At 41.8% G+C, this 13,840-nt stretch overlaps 2 protein-coding genes across 2 annotated transcripts in view; both read right to left on the minus strand.

The window, feature by feature from the left end:
• Positions 1–1,357: 1,357 nt before the first annotated feature.
• On the minus strand, positions 1,358–3,840 carry LOC118232911 (protein phosphatase 1 regulatory subunit 3G-like). Its single transcript, XM_035428155.1, has one exon. It carries the CDS (start codon positions 3,665–3,667, stop codon positions 2,810–2,812), a length of 858 nt encoding a protein of 285 aa, XP_035284046.1. The 5' UTR covers positions 3,668–3,840; the 3' UTR covers positions 1,358–2,809.
• Positions 3,841–10,169: 6,329 nt separating this feature from the next.
• LOC118234415 (chromodomain Y-like protein) overlaps positions 10,170–13,840 on the minus strand; it is a 38,461-nt gene continuing 34,790 nt past the window's right edge. The window contains exons 6-7 of the mRNA XM_035430930.1: positions 13,654–13,797; positions 10,170–12,262 (exon numbers count right to left, since the gene is read on the minus strand). Of these exons, the coding sequence (XP_035286821.1) occupies positions 12,104–12,262; positions 13,654–13,797 (303 nt within the window). The 3' untranslated portion in view covers positions 10,170–12,103. The remainder of the gene's footprint in view (positions 12,263–13,653; positions 13,798–13,840) is intronic.

Genomic DNA, 13,840 nt, shown 5'->3' on the forward strand with positions numbered 1-13,840 from the left:
CATCTGATCAAAGTCATCTGATCAAATAGCCAATTACAGGATACTCAGATACACAGGCAAAACTTACATATAAGGAAGTGCGCATGATGCTTTTTCAGCCAGTAGAACATGTTTTTAAAAACTAAGTGGCCATCTTTCACTTTAAGGTTTGAATGACCACATTCTTCTCAGATGGTAAGATGAAAAAATACAAGGCCAAGTGACAAGAAATAATTTAGGAAACAATAGGCAGCATTGCTTTGGAATAGAGCGTGTTTCATTCATGTGAGATAAGATAGACAATACTGTTTGTTGTAACTTGGCCTCATTTTGATATCAATACTTTTAACAGCAGGCCTAGATTTTGTAATTTATTTTTTTAATTTAAAAAGAGTAACTGAACATTTTTGTATTTTGAAAATGATTTTATGTTAAGAAGTTTTTTTTACCATGCTGGAACATAAGATGAAATCCAAACACAAAATGCTCTGTTCAGGTTTGCAAGTAATCAGATATTTTTAAAATGGGCCTGTTCAATGCATAGTCCTATTTGTGTTGAACTGTGAAAACTGCACACTAGATAGACATGAGAATAAGAGCATTCTGATATTTGACATTTTGTTAGGGGTAAATCAGGGGGGACAATTATCTTCTCCATTTTATCCTTACTCACATACACAGTGCTTAGCCCATCACGGTAATGTTTCCCTCAGTATCAAGGGTGTTACACATTACTCAAACCTCCTCTCATGACTGTACGAATGATAAAATGTGGGAAATTGTGTATATGAGTGCACTGTCTATACATACATAGTAAATGACCTCTTGGACATGGTTCACCGAGCGGTTAAAAAGCTGGGGAGGGTGCAGACAGAAAGAGTGACTCATCTCTGTGATCTAGGCTAACTGACCACAACCTGAAATCCATCAAGAATCTTGTGGCTTGCCATTGTGTTGGCGAAGCTCCGCCCAGGATATGACATCACAGTCCCCAGCCTCCCTAAGACAGGGATGTTGCCACATTCAAATCCTTGGTTGAACAGTCTATATCAGGACACAGTATTTATAGTGCAGCGAGTTGAATTTGTCCTTCTATTTAAAAACCTTTTAAAACAAGTCTCTCCTGCATAGCCATAGTATGTGAGAGTGGAGACAGGAGCACATGATTTGTGAGACAGAGGCTGTTGGACTCATGGAATAACTATGTACTGTTACCATGCCTTATAAGTGGCCAAGAATGGGAATGCAGTTTCCAAACACTAGTTATGGCAACGAGTCAGAAGACAGAACGGACACATTTACAGTTGGCCTGGTAGGACTGTAAAAACAGCCAGACGGCCAAAAAGGTTTACACCAACACAATGACAGATTCATCGATTTTTTTTTCTTTCATAGGAAAATCCTCTGAGTGTTTAAATCTTTTATGAATGCAGTTTGTTTCCATTTCCAGTCCATTTTATGCAGTTCAAAAATATCTCTTAAACAAATACTTTTTAAAAATGAGATCATTTAGTAAGTACTTTATCTGTGTTTATCTGGAATTATAAAAAGGAGCATGCACAATCTCCAAGGCTGTGAAGTTTGACTCAGTAACATCATCTTTATAATTTCAAGGCATTTTCTGTGCTTCAGTATCATATATTAATTTTTCTGTGAGAAATCTGCAGTAAAAGTCATCATAGCACTTACATTTTTACAGAACATTTATGTAATCCCATTTACGAATAAAATTGTGCATTCCCCATGAACAATACAGGTACATTTCCAGGACCAAAAGGTGCAGAACTGGAATGTTCCACCCAGTGACAACAGGAGTCACTTCTCACATCGTTGAGCAGACTGCCTTTCCAGACACCTTGTTCATGCCTTGCAGGTATAGGGCTGGCTGTGTGCTCACTGGCCTGATCATGAAATAAGCCATTCACGCCCTGAAGGCACCACCCCTCAAGATTATAGGCCATATGCTGCAGATACTCAGCAGAGGGTTGATGAATATGAGAATTATTGTGGCACTCTGGTACTTGTAACTTGTAGTTTTTATAACCAGCCAACCACACACACTATGGGTCTAGGAAAGTAAATTAACATTACATCATTATTATCATTAAGCCTTTAGCCTGGCCATGTTGTAAAGTGGTCTACATACTGCACGTGAGTTTGATGTGTGGATATAACAATGTCAGTTCCATTTAAAATGATACTGATTTAAGTGCATATGGATATAAAGCTACAACAGCGTGAGAAGATGCCACCCATTGCCTGTTGAGCATGAAAGCAGGGCACATTTAGACACATGACTAGAACTACCAAAAAAAATGTATATATTCAGTATGTACATTATGTACTATACATCACGAAATGTGCAAACCCTGAATAGAACCGGTCCAATTTTTATGCATGCCTTGAATTAGGTTTTGTGAAAACATGATTTGCTCATTGTGGCTGTAGGCCTATTTCAAGTTATTAAATGCATGGCTTCAGCTGACATACACAATAGCACCCAACAATAATTACACACAACAGTGGTTTAAAAAGAACTGACAGTTAAAGCACTACACTCCACCAGCATAATTTTAGATTATGCAATACAGTGCACAAAACAAAGTGTGTTCTGGTGTCTGTATGTCTAATTCCGAATGGACTGACTGAATTCTTTACAGTGCATAGTATCGTGACCCAACAAGACCAATGTTGACAGGGGGCCGGGAATAAACGCATCATTTTTAATTGCCATAGGCCTACACTACCAAATAACCGAACTGGCATCGCTAAAATTTAGCGACTGGCACACGGGCCTCCTAGGCTGGCACTTACATAGAGAATGGTCCTTTTAAGTGCCGTAGAAAGCTTCGGTCTCGTTCGAGATACCGGTTTCCTGCCACAGTGTGTAGTTATTCCGTTCGTTGTTGTCCCAGAACTCGCCATGGTCAGTCCGGAAATACACTGCAAAGTGCACCGAAGCGCTCGCGTCCGAATATGGGGGTGTGTACAGCGTGAAGGAGAATTGCTCGCCTTGGACAGCATCGTCATCTCCAGGCATGGGTATTGCCTGCACATCCACAAATGACAGCCAGTCGTTGAAAGTGTATCTCACCCCTACTTCCTTCCTAGAACAGCCAGAAGTTACCGCTCTGATCTGCCCTCGGATGTCGAAGTGAGAGACCGTAACCTTTTCCAAAGCCACACGAAGGCGCAGGACTCGGCTGCCGAAGTCTTCTGAATGCACAGGCATCTTGAAAGCGGGCACCAAGCGGTTCATGCGTAGAGTGGACGTGAATACACTGCTCAGATCGTCTAAAGACCCCCGGTCGAGCTGCGGAGGAAAACTCTGAAGCCTGGAGACGACAATAGAAGGGACTTTCGGGTCATCAGTGGCGCTGAAGTGTTTCACACTTGCTAGGCTCAGTCCCAGAGTGTCTGCGAACTGAACTCTTTTTCTGGCCGTCTCTGGGAAAACTGTCCCGTAGATAACATTTTGGTCTGCGTAAACAGGTAGAGATTTTGCCCTCCGTCTGTCTTTGCTTTTACTCTCCTCCTGCTCAAAGTGCGAAGCCCCAACGTCCAGCTCCTCTCCGGGTTCCGAATCCGATGACACTCCCCCATCCTCCACATTTTGAGAGCCTCGTACAGAGTCACCTGTGGAAACAGAGTCCAATGTATCGAGCGACTTGCCGCCGTCGATATCCATAAGATTTGCTTTGACAGCAATCGCAGGTCTGTAAAGAAGAACTTGCTTCTTTCTTTGTTTTCCCCATTCGATTCACTAACCAGTCGTGACGAACAGCCTGTTGCTGCCCAGCTTCAGATATACAACTGTAGTACGTCACTGCAACGTAACTAGCAAAGAAAATATCAGGAAATACCTCTAGAGCCTTGTGATTGAATGTCTACGTGCATTTATAGGGACACACATTTGTAACTACCAATTTAGTGGTAACACTGAATAATGTTGTTCAAATTACAAATAGCTCTGAGTATCAGACATCATTACACACATTTGGCAAGAAATCATACATCAGTGCTCACTTTCACTTTAAAGTAAATAGCCTACCAGATAGCATGTTTTGCTGTGAAGTTTAATAAATGTGATCATGAGGCTATATATAATCCTTTATTGTAAAAGTGCAGTTTTGAAACCGTACATTTTTTTGTACTTGGTTATAGAAAACCAGTTGGTTTTCTATAACCAAGTATAGAAAATGTTTTTCACCAAGACAAAATTACTTTTGTCTCAGTGTATGTTTAGAACCTCTATTTACCTGAAGACCATGGTCATTCATACAAACAGTAGCCTAATTATATAACAAGTTTTCTGAAAACCCCCCAACTGCGTAGAAGGCGTTGCGTCACAGAGGGCAAATTCTGACGCCCGTAGAAGTCAGGTGTACCGACCCAAACATTACGCACTCGCCTTTATTTGTTTATTCGTAACCTGTTTTCCTTTGCACATTTTAGCCCCGAAGAGATGTGGCACGGACATAACTTAAATGTAATTTTAAGAGTATTAAAGCATTTACTACTACAAATAATAATAATAATAATTTACTTTTTACACCAGAAATCACACAGTGGAACACAGTGACATTTTCAAGAAATAAGGTATCTCACCGACCAACAACAATGCTCTAAAAATTATTATTATTTTTTTTAAAGACGGTTCCAATAAAGATCAACTGATTTTGAGTTTGAAGCACTATGCGCAATATTATTACAGATTGGCCAATTGGCCAAAGTTACCAATAATGCTACAGAATAGCAGAGCCAACTGCTCAGACAATTTGCAGTGAAATACGCGCTACTTCAAAGAAACATTTGTAAAGATGATACATGGAGGAATTTATTCCTCTCAGACGAAATATTGTTTGTTAATGTTAACAGAAATATGCAAATCTGAAAGTGAACTGCAGACGTGACCAGCGACACGCGCAGGGCTGCACGTGCACCCCGTCAACATTTACAAAACAGGAAGTGCTGTGCGAGGGTTGGGCTTTTCGGTGGCAGCGATTGGCTACTGTACTCAAACGAGCATGAACGATACGCTGTGTATTCATTCAATAAACGAAAGGCATTAAATATGTAATTAAGAACATCAGTCATGTGCGAAGGCTCGAAGCAGTGCTGGAGGAGTCACAGCTGTCGTTTAGTTGTGCAATGCGGATTGGTTTTAATTGGCACAAAACATGTCAGTTATTTTAATTAAGTCTTTTTGTCATATTTTTTTGGGGATCATTTTAGACACAAATACACACACATACGTACCATACATACAGGGCCGTGAAAGTTTTTGCCCCCTTTCTGACTTCCTCTATTATTGCATATTCATCACTCGGAAAACAAAGGTTACCTGAATTAATACAAAACTTTTTTTTTTGGAATAAAATAATTTAAAAAAAGTTAAAACAGCCATGTCACCCATGTGTAAAAAGTAATTTCCCCCTTAAACTTAATAACTGGTTGCACCACCTTTAGCAGCAATAACCACAACCAAATACTTATAATTTGATAACAGTATTTCACATTGCTATGAAGGAATTTTAGCCCACTCTCTGCAGAACTGCTTTACTTCAGTCTGTTTTTCAAGCATGAGCTGTGTTTCAGGTCCTACCATAGAATCACCATTGGGTTCAAGTCAGGACTTTAAATAGGCCACTCCAAAATGGTTTCTTTTCAGCCAATCACATACCACATTCATATCACCCAAGTGCAAAAGTAATTTCCCCCTTAGTTAATCAACTAATTAATCAGATTTAATCAATAATTAGATTCAGCTGAATGAACACAGCCAGGCTTAACTGCAGCCAGCCCTGTTGAATCTAAACTTCACTCATATTTAACCTTGCCATCAGTGTGAAATAGTCACCACAAAGTTTCTACAAGCACACTATGCCACAATCAAAGGAAATTACAGAACAAATGAGAAAAAGGTTGTTGAAATATCTCAGTCTGGAAAGGGTTACAAAGCCATTTCTAAGGCTCTGGGACTCCATCGAACCACAGTGAGAGCCATTATCTCAAATGGAAAACATTTGGAACGGTGTTGAATCTTCCCAGGAGTGCCTGTCCTCACAATATGTCTCAAAGGGCACAGCGACAACTCATCCAGGAAGTCAGAAAAGATCCCAGAAGAACATCCAAAGAACTGCAAGCCTCTCTAGCTGCAACTGTTTTATCATTTCCTTTTATTTAGTTTTATGATATTCTAAGTCTTCTTTGTTTTATTCTTTGTCTTTTAATATAGCCTTTTATTCTTCTATATTCTATATTGCTATTTTATTTGCTGTTCATTCTTACATTTTTTTGCTGTTTTTATTGAACCCTGTGTTGTAATTTTATACCTTATTTGTATCTGCTTTGGAAAGCACTTTGTGCTCTGTGCTTGATAGGTGCCATATACATAAACAGTATTATTATTTTTTTGAACAACCAATTTGGTTGGCAGTTCCACCAAGAAGAGTGAGATAAAATTCCTTCACAGCAACATGAAAGACTTATATCAAACTGTAGGAAGCATTTGGTTGCAGTTATTGCTGCTAAAGGTGGTGCAACCAGTTATTAGGCTTAAGGGGATGGGCAGAAGTTTAAGGGCCCTATTAATTTTTCACATGGGTGATATGGGTATTTGAGAACTTTTTCATTAAATAAATACATTTACAAAATGTGTTCTGAGTCAAAACTCAGGTTCCCTTTTTCTAATATTACATTTTGTCTAAAGATCTGAAACCGTGTGACTAATATGCAATAATAGAGGAAATCAGGAAGGAGGCAAATACTTTCTCACAGCACTACAGGAGCACATCTACTAATTGGGACTTTTCAACTTAGGAGAACATGTGTTGCTTGGGAAAAATTCTAGCGTAGAGCCCTGCATATACATACAAATCTTATATAGCCCCAGTTATGTGGATCGTTTCAGTAATACCCAATACTTAACCTTGACTACCAAAGCGGTGTGTGTTGATACCCCTGTGTGGAATCACTTCCTTCTTTCACCTGTATACCCCTCAGTGGAAGAATTAAGGTATGTTTATGCAGGTGCAGCTCCTACAGGGTGTTCCATAATTCCCTGAAACCCACAGGTGTTAACATTGAGTATACACAACTACAGCACCTCTCAGATAGATGTCTTCATTTCCAATGAACAGAAACAAAGCAAGCAGTGCGGGCGCTGCATTTTTCTGCTCAGAGCGCATATGCACTGCATTCAGTGATGAATATTTCATTGCACAGGACTGGTGACTTTGTGGAAGGCTTTAACTGAACAGGTTTTTTAACTCCGTTATTTTAGTCTTCGGTGGTTTCTTTAGAAGGAATCTCCCAATTCCCAATGTTGTACAGTTCAATTTGAGTTCAGGTCTCTGAGGAAGTAAAGAAACTGACTGTATGAGACACTGCCTCTGTCCTTACAAAACCACAAAGCGACACATCAGCATGGGACAGTTCATTCATATCCTCGCTTCTGTTACAGCAAAACACTGTATTCACTTAAAGTTGATTTTGCATTTCTATCCACTATCCAAACTTCCCTGACATTAACTCCTTAGACTCAGTAAATTACTTGGCAAATGAAACATAGCCAATAGAAATAGCTCAGTGCTAACTCACTGGCGATACCTGCTGTGGTCTTTTTCTGCAATGTCTCGACATGCCATGCAATCTAATTTGAATACAATTTCACCTTACCATGCCCCTGAATGTCATTTCCTATTATTGTTCAGAGGCTGTCAAAAAATGGTTAATCAGAAATTTATGTAACCTGCCTTTGTGCTTCTTAAATTACTGTGCAAATCTCTCAAGGATAGCCAAGTTGCACTTCAGGGACCTGACATTCTCTGACACCGTTTTTTCTTTTTTTTTTGACAGGCTGAAGTTCACCTCCTGGCTGCTGCTGCTGACGGCGCATGGGCCAGCGGACAGCCGGGTCTCCAGGGGGAGCGCGGAATGTGGATTTCAACAGGGCGGTGCCACGTTCTACAGCTTTGTCCTCTGCACTGGAGCTCTGAGCCATGGGGGGTAAGGATGACTTTTCTCTTTCTCTTTCTCTCTCTCACTCACGCACACGCGCACACACACACACACACACACAGACACACAACACACACGCACACATACAGAAAAGAGACTCAATCCATACACAGAACCTTCTGAGATTCCAATAGCCCTGGAAAATATATTTGACTTGAACAGCTAAAAGTGCTAAAAAGCAAATGACCGAAAAAGGTCCATTTCGTCAATCCCGTTTAGCTCATCACTCAAACGATGCTAATCGCATTTATTAGAATAATTTAACAGATCTGGTCTTCCTTCCACACCTAAGACAGCATATCCCTATATTTATTAAACATCACACCTTTGATTAAGATTTATTTATACTGTGGAGATGTGATGGTGCCACAGTGTCAACTGAAGACCTCCAGGGAATGATAAATGATTTTTATAGCGGATGCCGAGGCACAAAGCTTCTCTCCACGCCGCACACTCTAGTTGGTTCTAGAAGCTGCCGGTGTGCAAGCGAAGACGGATCGATTTCGACAAGCGTTACAACCCAACTCATATACTCTGACCAGGACTGCTTTGACTAGCTTTGATTAGTTTTTCTTTGCTTCATGTGAATATTTATTCAAATATACGGCCTGATCGATAAAATGTCGGCTCTTCCTGGGTAAAATCACAAAGGAATGGCTTGTGTCTTGTGACACAAAATTGCTCGCTCTGAAATAGATTCCTGTCCCTGAGCTCAGCTGAGAAACAGACAAAAGCATGAAGAGCCTTTTGTGGAACAGCAGAGGAACTGAATCATTGCTACCATCACCTACTTTATTAATCACATATTAACAATAATGCACCAGGTTTACTGAAAATGACAACACCACTTCTTTTTATCAAAACTGAAATGAGACAGAAGTAGACACAAGCTTAAATTCTTTATAAAGTATGAAATAAGTTTATTTAAACCAGTTTTTTTCACAGCTGAATGTATTTTCTTATTAATCTATAAAAAAACTTTACAGATTGTACAGTATATATATATATATATATATATAATATTTATATAGTTCATGATCTACAACAAATAGGTCCGACAGATGAAAAAATACTGTAGCAGGAATTCAGGCTAAAGGCAAATATTCACACTGTACAGTTCAACTTGAAAGGGGGGTAGGAGGTGAATGGGGGAGGGGGAGGGGTTCTTTAGGAAAAACATTACAACTGTACAAAAATAAGGTCAACTTTAAAGTTCAAGGCTTCATTTCACAATACAATCCCACAAGATGTACATTCAGCAAGAATGGTGCTTGGGGTAAACTTTCTGTGTGCAGGCGCCAGAAAAGGAAATGATCTTTTCTCCCAGGAAAGGAAATGCTCATCTCGCCAGTGGCTGGGATATGACAGCCGTTCTGCTTTAGCAAACAGCTCGGAGGAACGATGGAAGATTGGTGACACTTCTGAAAGATGGCCACTTCCCAAGGTCAGATATGAAGACAGCTGGTTCTGACCACTGAGACTCCATTTCCACTCTGCAGCTGACCTCTCATTGCCCTTCCCCACCTGACAGGGTCAGCTGCAACTCAATTAAAGCCTTTAAAATGAATTCACTGCTTTTGAAGAGGTATACCCAGAGAAGGGCCACAAAGGAACATGAGGGAAAGCTCTTCTAACCGTTTTCTGGGTTCTCTGAGTCTTATTTTGAGCAAAGCTAACCTTTTCTTTTTTCCAATTTTTTGATCCCTCTTCCTTCGCCTAATCTGCTTAGCTACTAAGCTGTTCTTCTACGCCAAGCTGCTGTTCTGCGTCAAGCTGTTCTATTCTAAGCTGGTCTTCTGTGCAAAGCTGTTCATATGCACTAAGCTGATCATCTGCGCTAAACAGTTCTTCAGCACTAAGCAGCTCATCTGCGCTAAGCTGTTCTTCTGCACTAAACTGTTCTTCAGCACTAAGCAGCTCACCTGCGCTAAGCTGTTCTTCTGCACTAAACTGTTCTTCAGCACTAAGCAGCTCATCTGCGCTAAGCTGTTCTTCTGCACTAAACTGTTCTTCAGCACTAAGCAGATCATCTGCGCTAAGCTGTTCTTCTGCACTAAACTGTTCTTCAGCACTAAGCAGCTCACCTGCGCTAAGCTGTTCTTCTGCACTAAACTGTTCTTCAGCACTAAGCAGCTCATCTGCGCTAAGCTGTTCTTCTGCACTAAACAATACAGTAGTTTATCTATTTTTGAAAAAATGATCTTTAGATCATTTCTGGGACAATTCTTTGAAATTTACCTACTCAGATTGTTAAACAGTGGAACGTTTCTGGTTTCATTCAACCAGAAGCTGAGCGCATGGCTATCTGTTACCACTTCCTGTAGACAACTCAATCATAAGTGGAATAATCTGATAAATTCCGCTCCATCCCCTCTCTCGCCAAGCATAAATAACCACATAAATAAACCGCTCATTTAAAACACATTTACGTCAATTCATTTTAAAAAAATGTACCGACTCAGAGATGGAAATCTTTCAGTACTGAAGAGCGCACGTCAAGCTTGCTGAGCAAGGTACACTTCCATTAAACAATAACCGGGATGATGCGGAGGGTTCAAGTTCAAAGTCGTTTCTCTGAAAAGGTGACGCGTTCAGGTTTGTTTGGAGTTTAGTGGGACCTTCGTTAGCAGAAGCCCAGCCAGGGTTCCCCAGACTGTCTGCTGCTCGGGTAATCGCAGCACATCCGTCACAAGCACAGCGTCCTTTCTGAAGGGTTCTCCTTAACCGACAGACCCATTTCTTTGAAAGACAGCGGGATTTGATCCTGTTCCGGGCAAATAAGACCCGGGCCTCCGGGCGAATAAGACCCGGGCCTCCAGCTGGCGTGGGGACCGGAGCGGACACGCACGCACCCACGGCATCATGGGAAAGGAACCGCACAGAAGCTAAAGGAACTGCAGCAAAACTAGAGCGACAGGAAGGCATTTTCTCACTTGTTCTTCTTGGAAGGAATAGTGTGACAGTCATTTTTCTTTAACTTATTAAATAAAAAACATTTCTATGCAGATCTAGACAATGATATGTACATTAAAGATAAGATATTTGGTGTAAAGTCTTCAACCAAAAAGCGAAAAGAAACATGCACACGCACACGCGCACACACACACTCACTAACAGTTCATTCTCTTAAATGCATTTTGCCCAGCCATTCTGCGCCACACCATAGATAAAAGAAAAATATATAAAAAAAACACACACACACCATTTAAAAGCTAATGCTATGTATAACTTATGCTGAACCTGTCTGTTGGAAGTCTAATACTGCCAGGCATGCGTTGACCTGCGTTTGTCATGTGGTGCTGGTCTTCTGGAAAATAAGGATCAACAAAATGTTGTTGTCTTGAAAGCGGTCAACTCTGCTGAAGGGCTGAAGCAAAATATTAAAGCAATCTTCTATTGCCACGATGACGATCCATAGCATCATATCTCAGTGCCGCAAATATGATGCCTCTGTTCATGTGGCAGCTGCTCAGTATGAATATTTTCAAGGTGCACATACAATAATAATAAGGCTTGTTCATACCGATACAGAAGTAAACACCAATCCAAGCTATTTGATAAGACACTTTCTTTCTCCTCCCCTTCTCCCACTGACAAAGCCTGACCCCCGCCAACGTCAACTCACTGAAGCGTGGTTCAGTGGCGGCTGTGTCACGGCAAACACTGTCCCCCATAAGCATCAACCCACCAAAAAGTGGCCCCACAGTGTTGTTTTGCTCGCTGGCCCTTTTGGGTGTCAAACAGTGCATAATGGGGAGGTGGGGAAAGAGTCAATTGTTGCTTTTTCCATTCGGTTTAGAATGAATCCTCTGCTCCACTTGGCCCACACAACCCTGAAGAAGGCTCTCCATGCCACAAAAACACTCACACTGACAGAGCCACACGCACGTTCCAACTGTCTGTGTGTGTGCGTGTGCACGTGGGTGTGTATGTGTGCACGTGCACGTGTGCGCACGTGACCGCGGACAAGCGCGTACATGTTTTCCTTTGGTGTTTTTAAATGCGTGTGTGCGTGTGTGCGTGTGTGTGTGTGTGTGTGTGTTGTCTGTCACCCTCTGCTCTGAGGACGGAGGCTGGAACCCCACAGGCGGGAGCTGCCTGGTCAGAACTCATCGATCTTCTTGTGCAGGTACTTGAGTATGGAGTCCAGGCCTTGTGGGGAACCCCACACCCTCTTCAGGGCCTCGCACTCCCGCTCGTTGGCCTGCTCTAGCGCCGCCCTGTTGGTGTTGCGGACCAATGCCTTGGACTCCCGCAGCACCTGAGCGGCAAACAGAGTGGGAGGGAAAGGGGAAGATTAATTGGCACACCTGACACACATGATACTATCTTTACTGTACAGCAGTGAGATGATGCTTGTAACCAAGGTGATTTTAAAACAGTACTACGATATAAAAAGGTATGAGACCTAGAGTACCAGCCAAGAGAAACTGGTCTGATATCAGCACAGAAAACAATTCCATGGCACGGTTAATTATATCAGTACATTTTCAGTTCCTTTAAGCTTTGCTACAGTGTCTTCCTGATTTGGTCGATTGGGATGGGTATACAGGAGACATAAACCAAGAGTGCGTTAAGAACACACAATGTGCTTTGCAAAAACTCTCAATGTGCTTTAGCTTCAAAATCACAATGAGGAAGAAAACAAGAGCAAATGGCAATGCATGTCTAACTGTAAGCGAGGAGTCTAAAATGTATCGTATTCTACACGTTTTCCGCTGTAGAGCTGAAACCAGGGTGGTACCAGCTGGAGCTGAATCTGCCCAAGCTAGTCCTAGAGAATGACTGTCCACTGGATTTTGGAAATTTTAGCAACATCTTGTGGTGGCACTACAAACCCCTCTGAAGCAGTGGAATGGAGGGGCACCAACAAAGGCAGACCTCGATCGCTCTTTTTACTGGACTACCACTTTTTTGTCACACATGATGAAGAATCTAACATGGTGATCAGCCATCACTGTGAGCTCCAGTGACACTTTCCACAGGAAGATGATGCACTTACACAGATTTATCTCTCTGCCTGGAGCTCACTCTTAAACAAATAAATAAAACCAAGACAGCCAGCCCTGTTCCAACTCTACAGTGGTGATTAATTGCCGTTAAACCTGAAATACAACAAAAGGGCTAGACAGAGCTTACAAAAAAATTGTATAAAAACTGCAGGCAAAATTAAACAGGCTGAGGAAAATGCTACAGCCTCAGGAGAGAAAATATTACAGAATTACCAAATTCATAATTTATATACAAGTGCTCTGGACTGCTCCAGAATTTACAACCCTGTGACCCGCACCATAAACGTAACTAAATTTCATTCAGCTGTTCTCATGGAAGTCCAAAGGACATTAGTTTATAAGGCATTACCCTTTCAGTATCTAAAATAAAAGGGACATCTCAGAGCAGTAGAAAGAAAGGAAGGAACCCATCAGAGAGCCCAGTCTATCTAGGTGGAACCTTTGGGGAGGGTTAGGGGGTCTGTGGGGTGGAAATAGGTGGATGCGCATGGCGTCTGTGCATGAGGTACGAGAGAAGGGGGAAAAGGAAAGGCGAAGGAGGACGGGCGGAGGGGAGAGGAGGGCGTGCCGTGTGAGAAATGCCATAAAAAAAACAGAAAATCAAAAAGGAAATTAAAAAGAAATTAAAAGGATGACTTACAACTGAATTACAAGAGACTAGCTCCCTAATGCGCACCATGACCTCCTGTGTGAAGGTCCCGGGCCAGAAGACCTGGGACACCAGGCCCTTGGAGCAGGCCTCCTGGGCCGTCAGCTTGCGCCCGCTCAGCAGCATCTCATTGGCCTGGGGAGAGAGGAGGCGGAGCCACAGTCAGACACACGCATAT

The sequence above is a fragment of the Anguilla anguilla genome, chromosome 8, assembly GCF_013347855.1.
Source record: "Anguilla anguilla isolate fAngAng1 chromosome 8, fAngAng1.pri, whole genome shotgun sequence".
NCBI classification, from domain to species: Eukaryota; Metazoa; Chordata; class Actinopteri; order Anguilliformes; family Anguillidae; genus Anguilla; species Anguilla anguilla.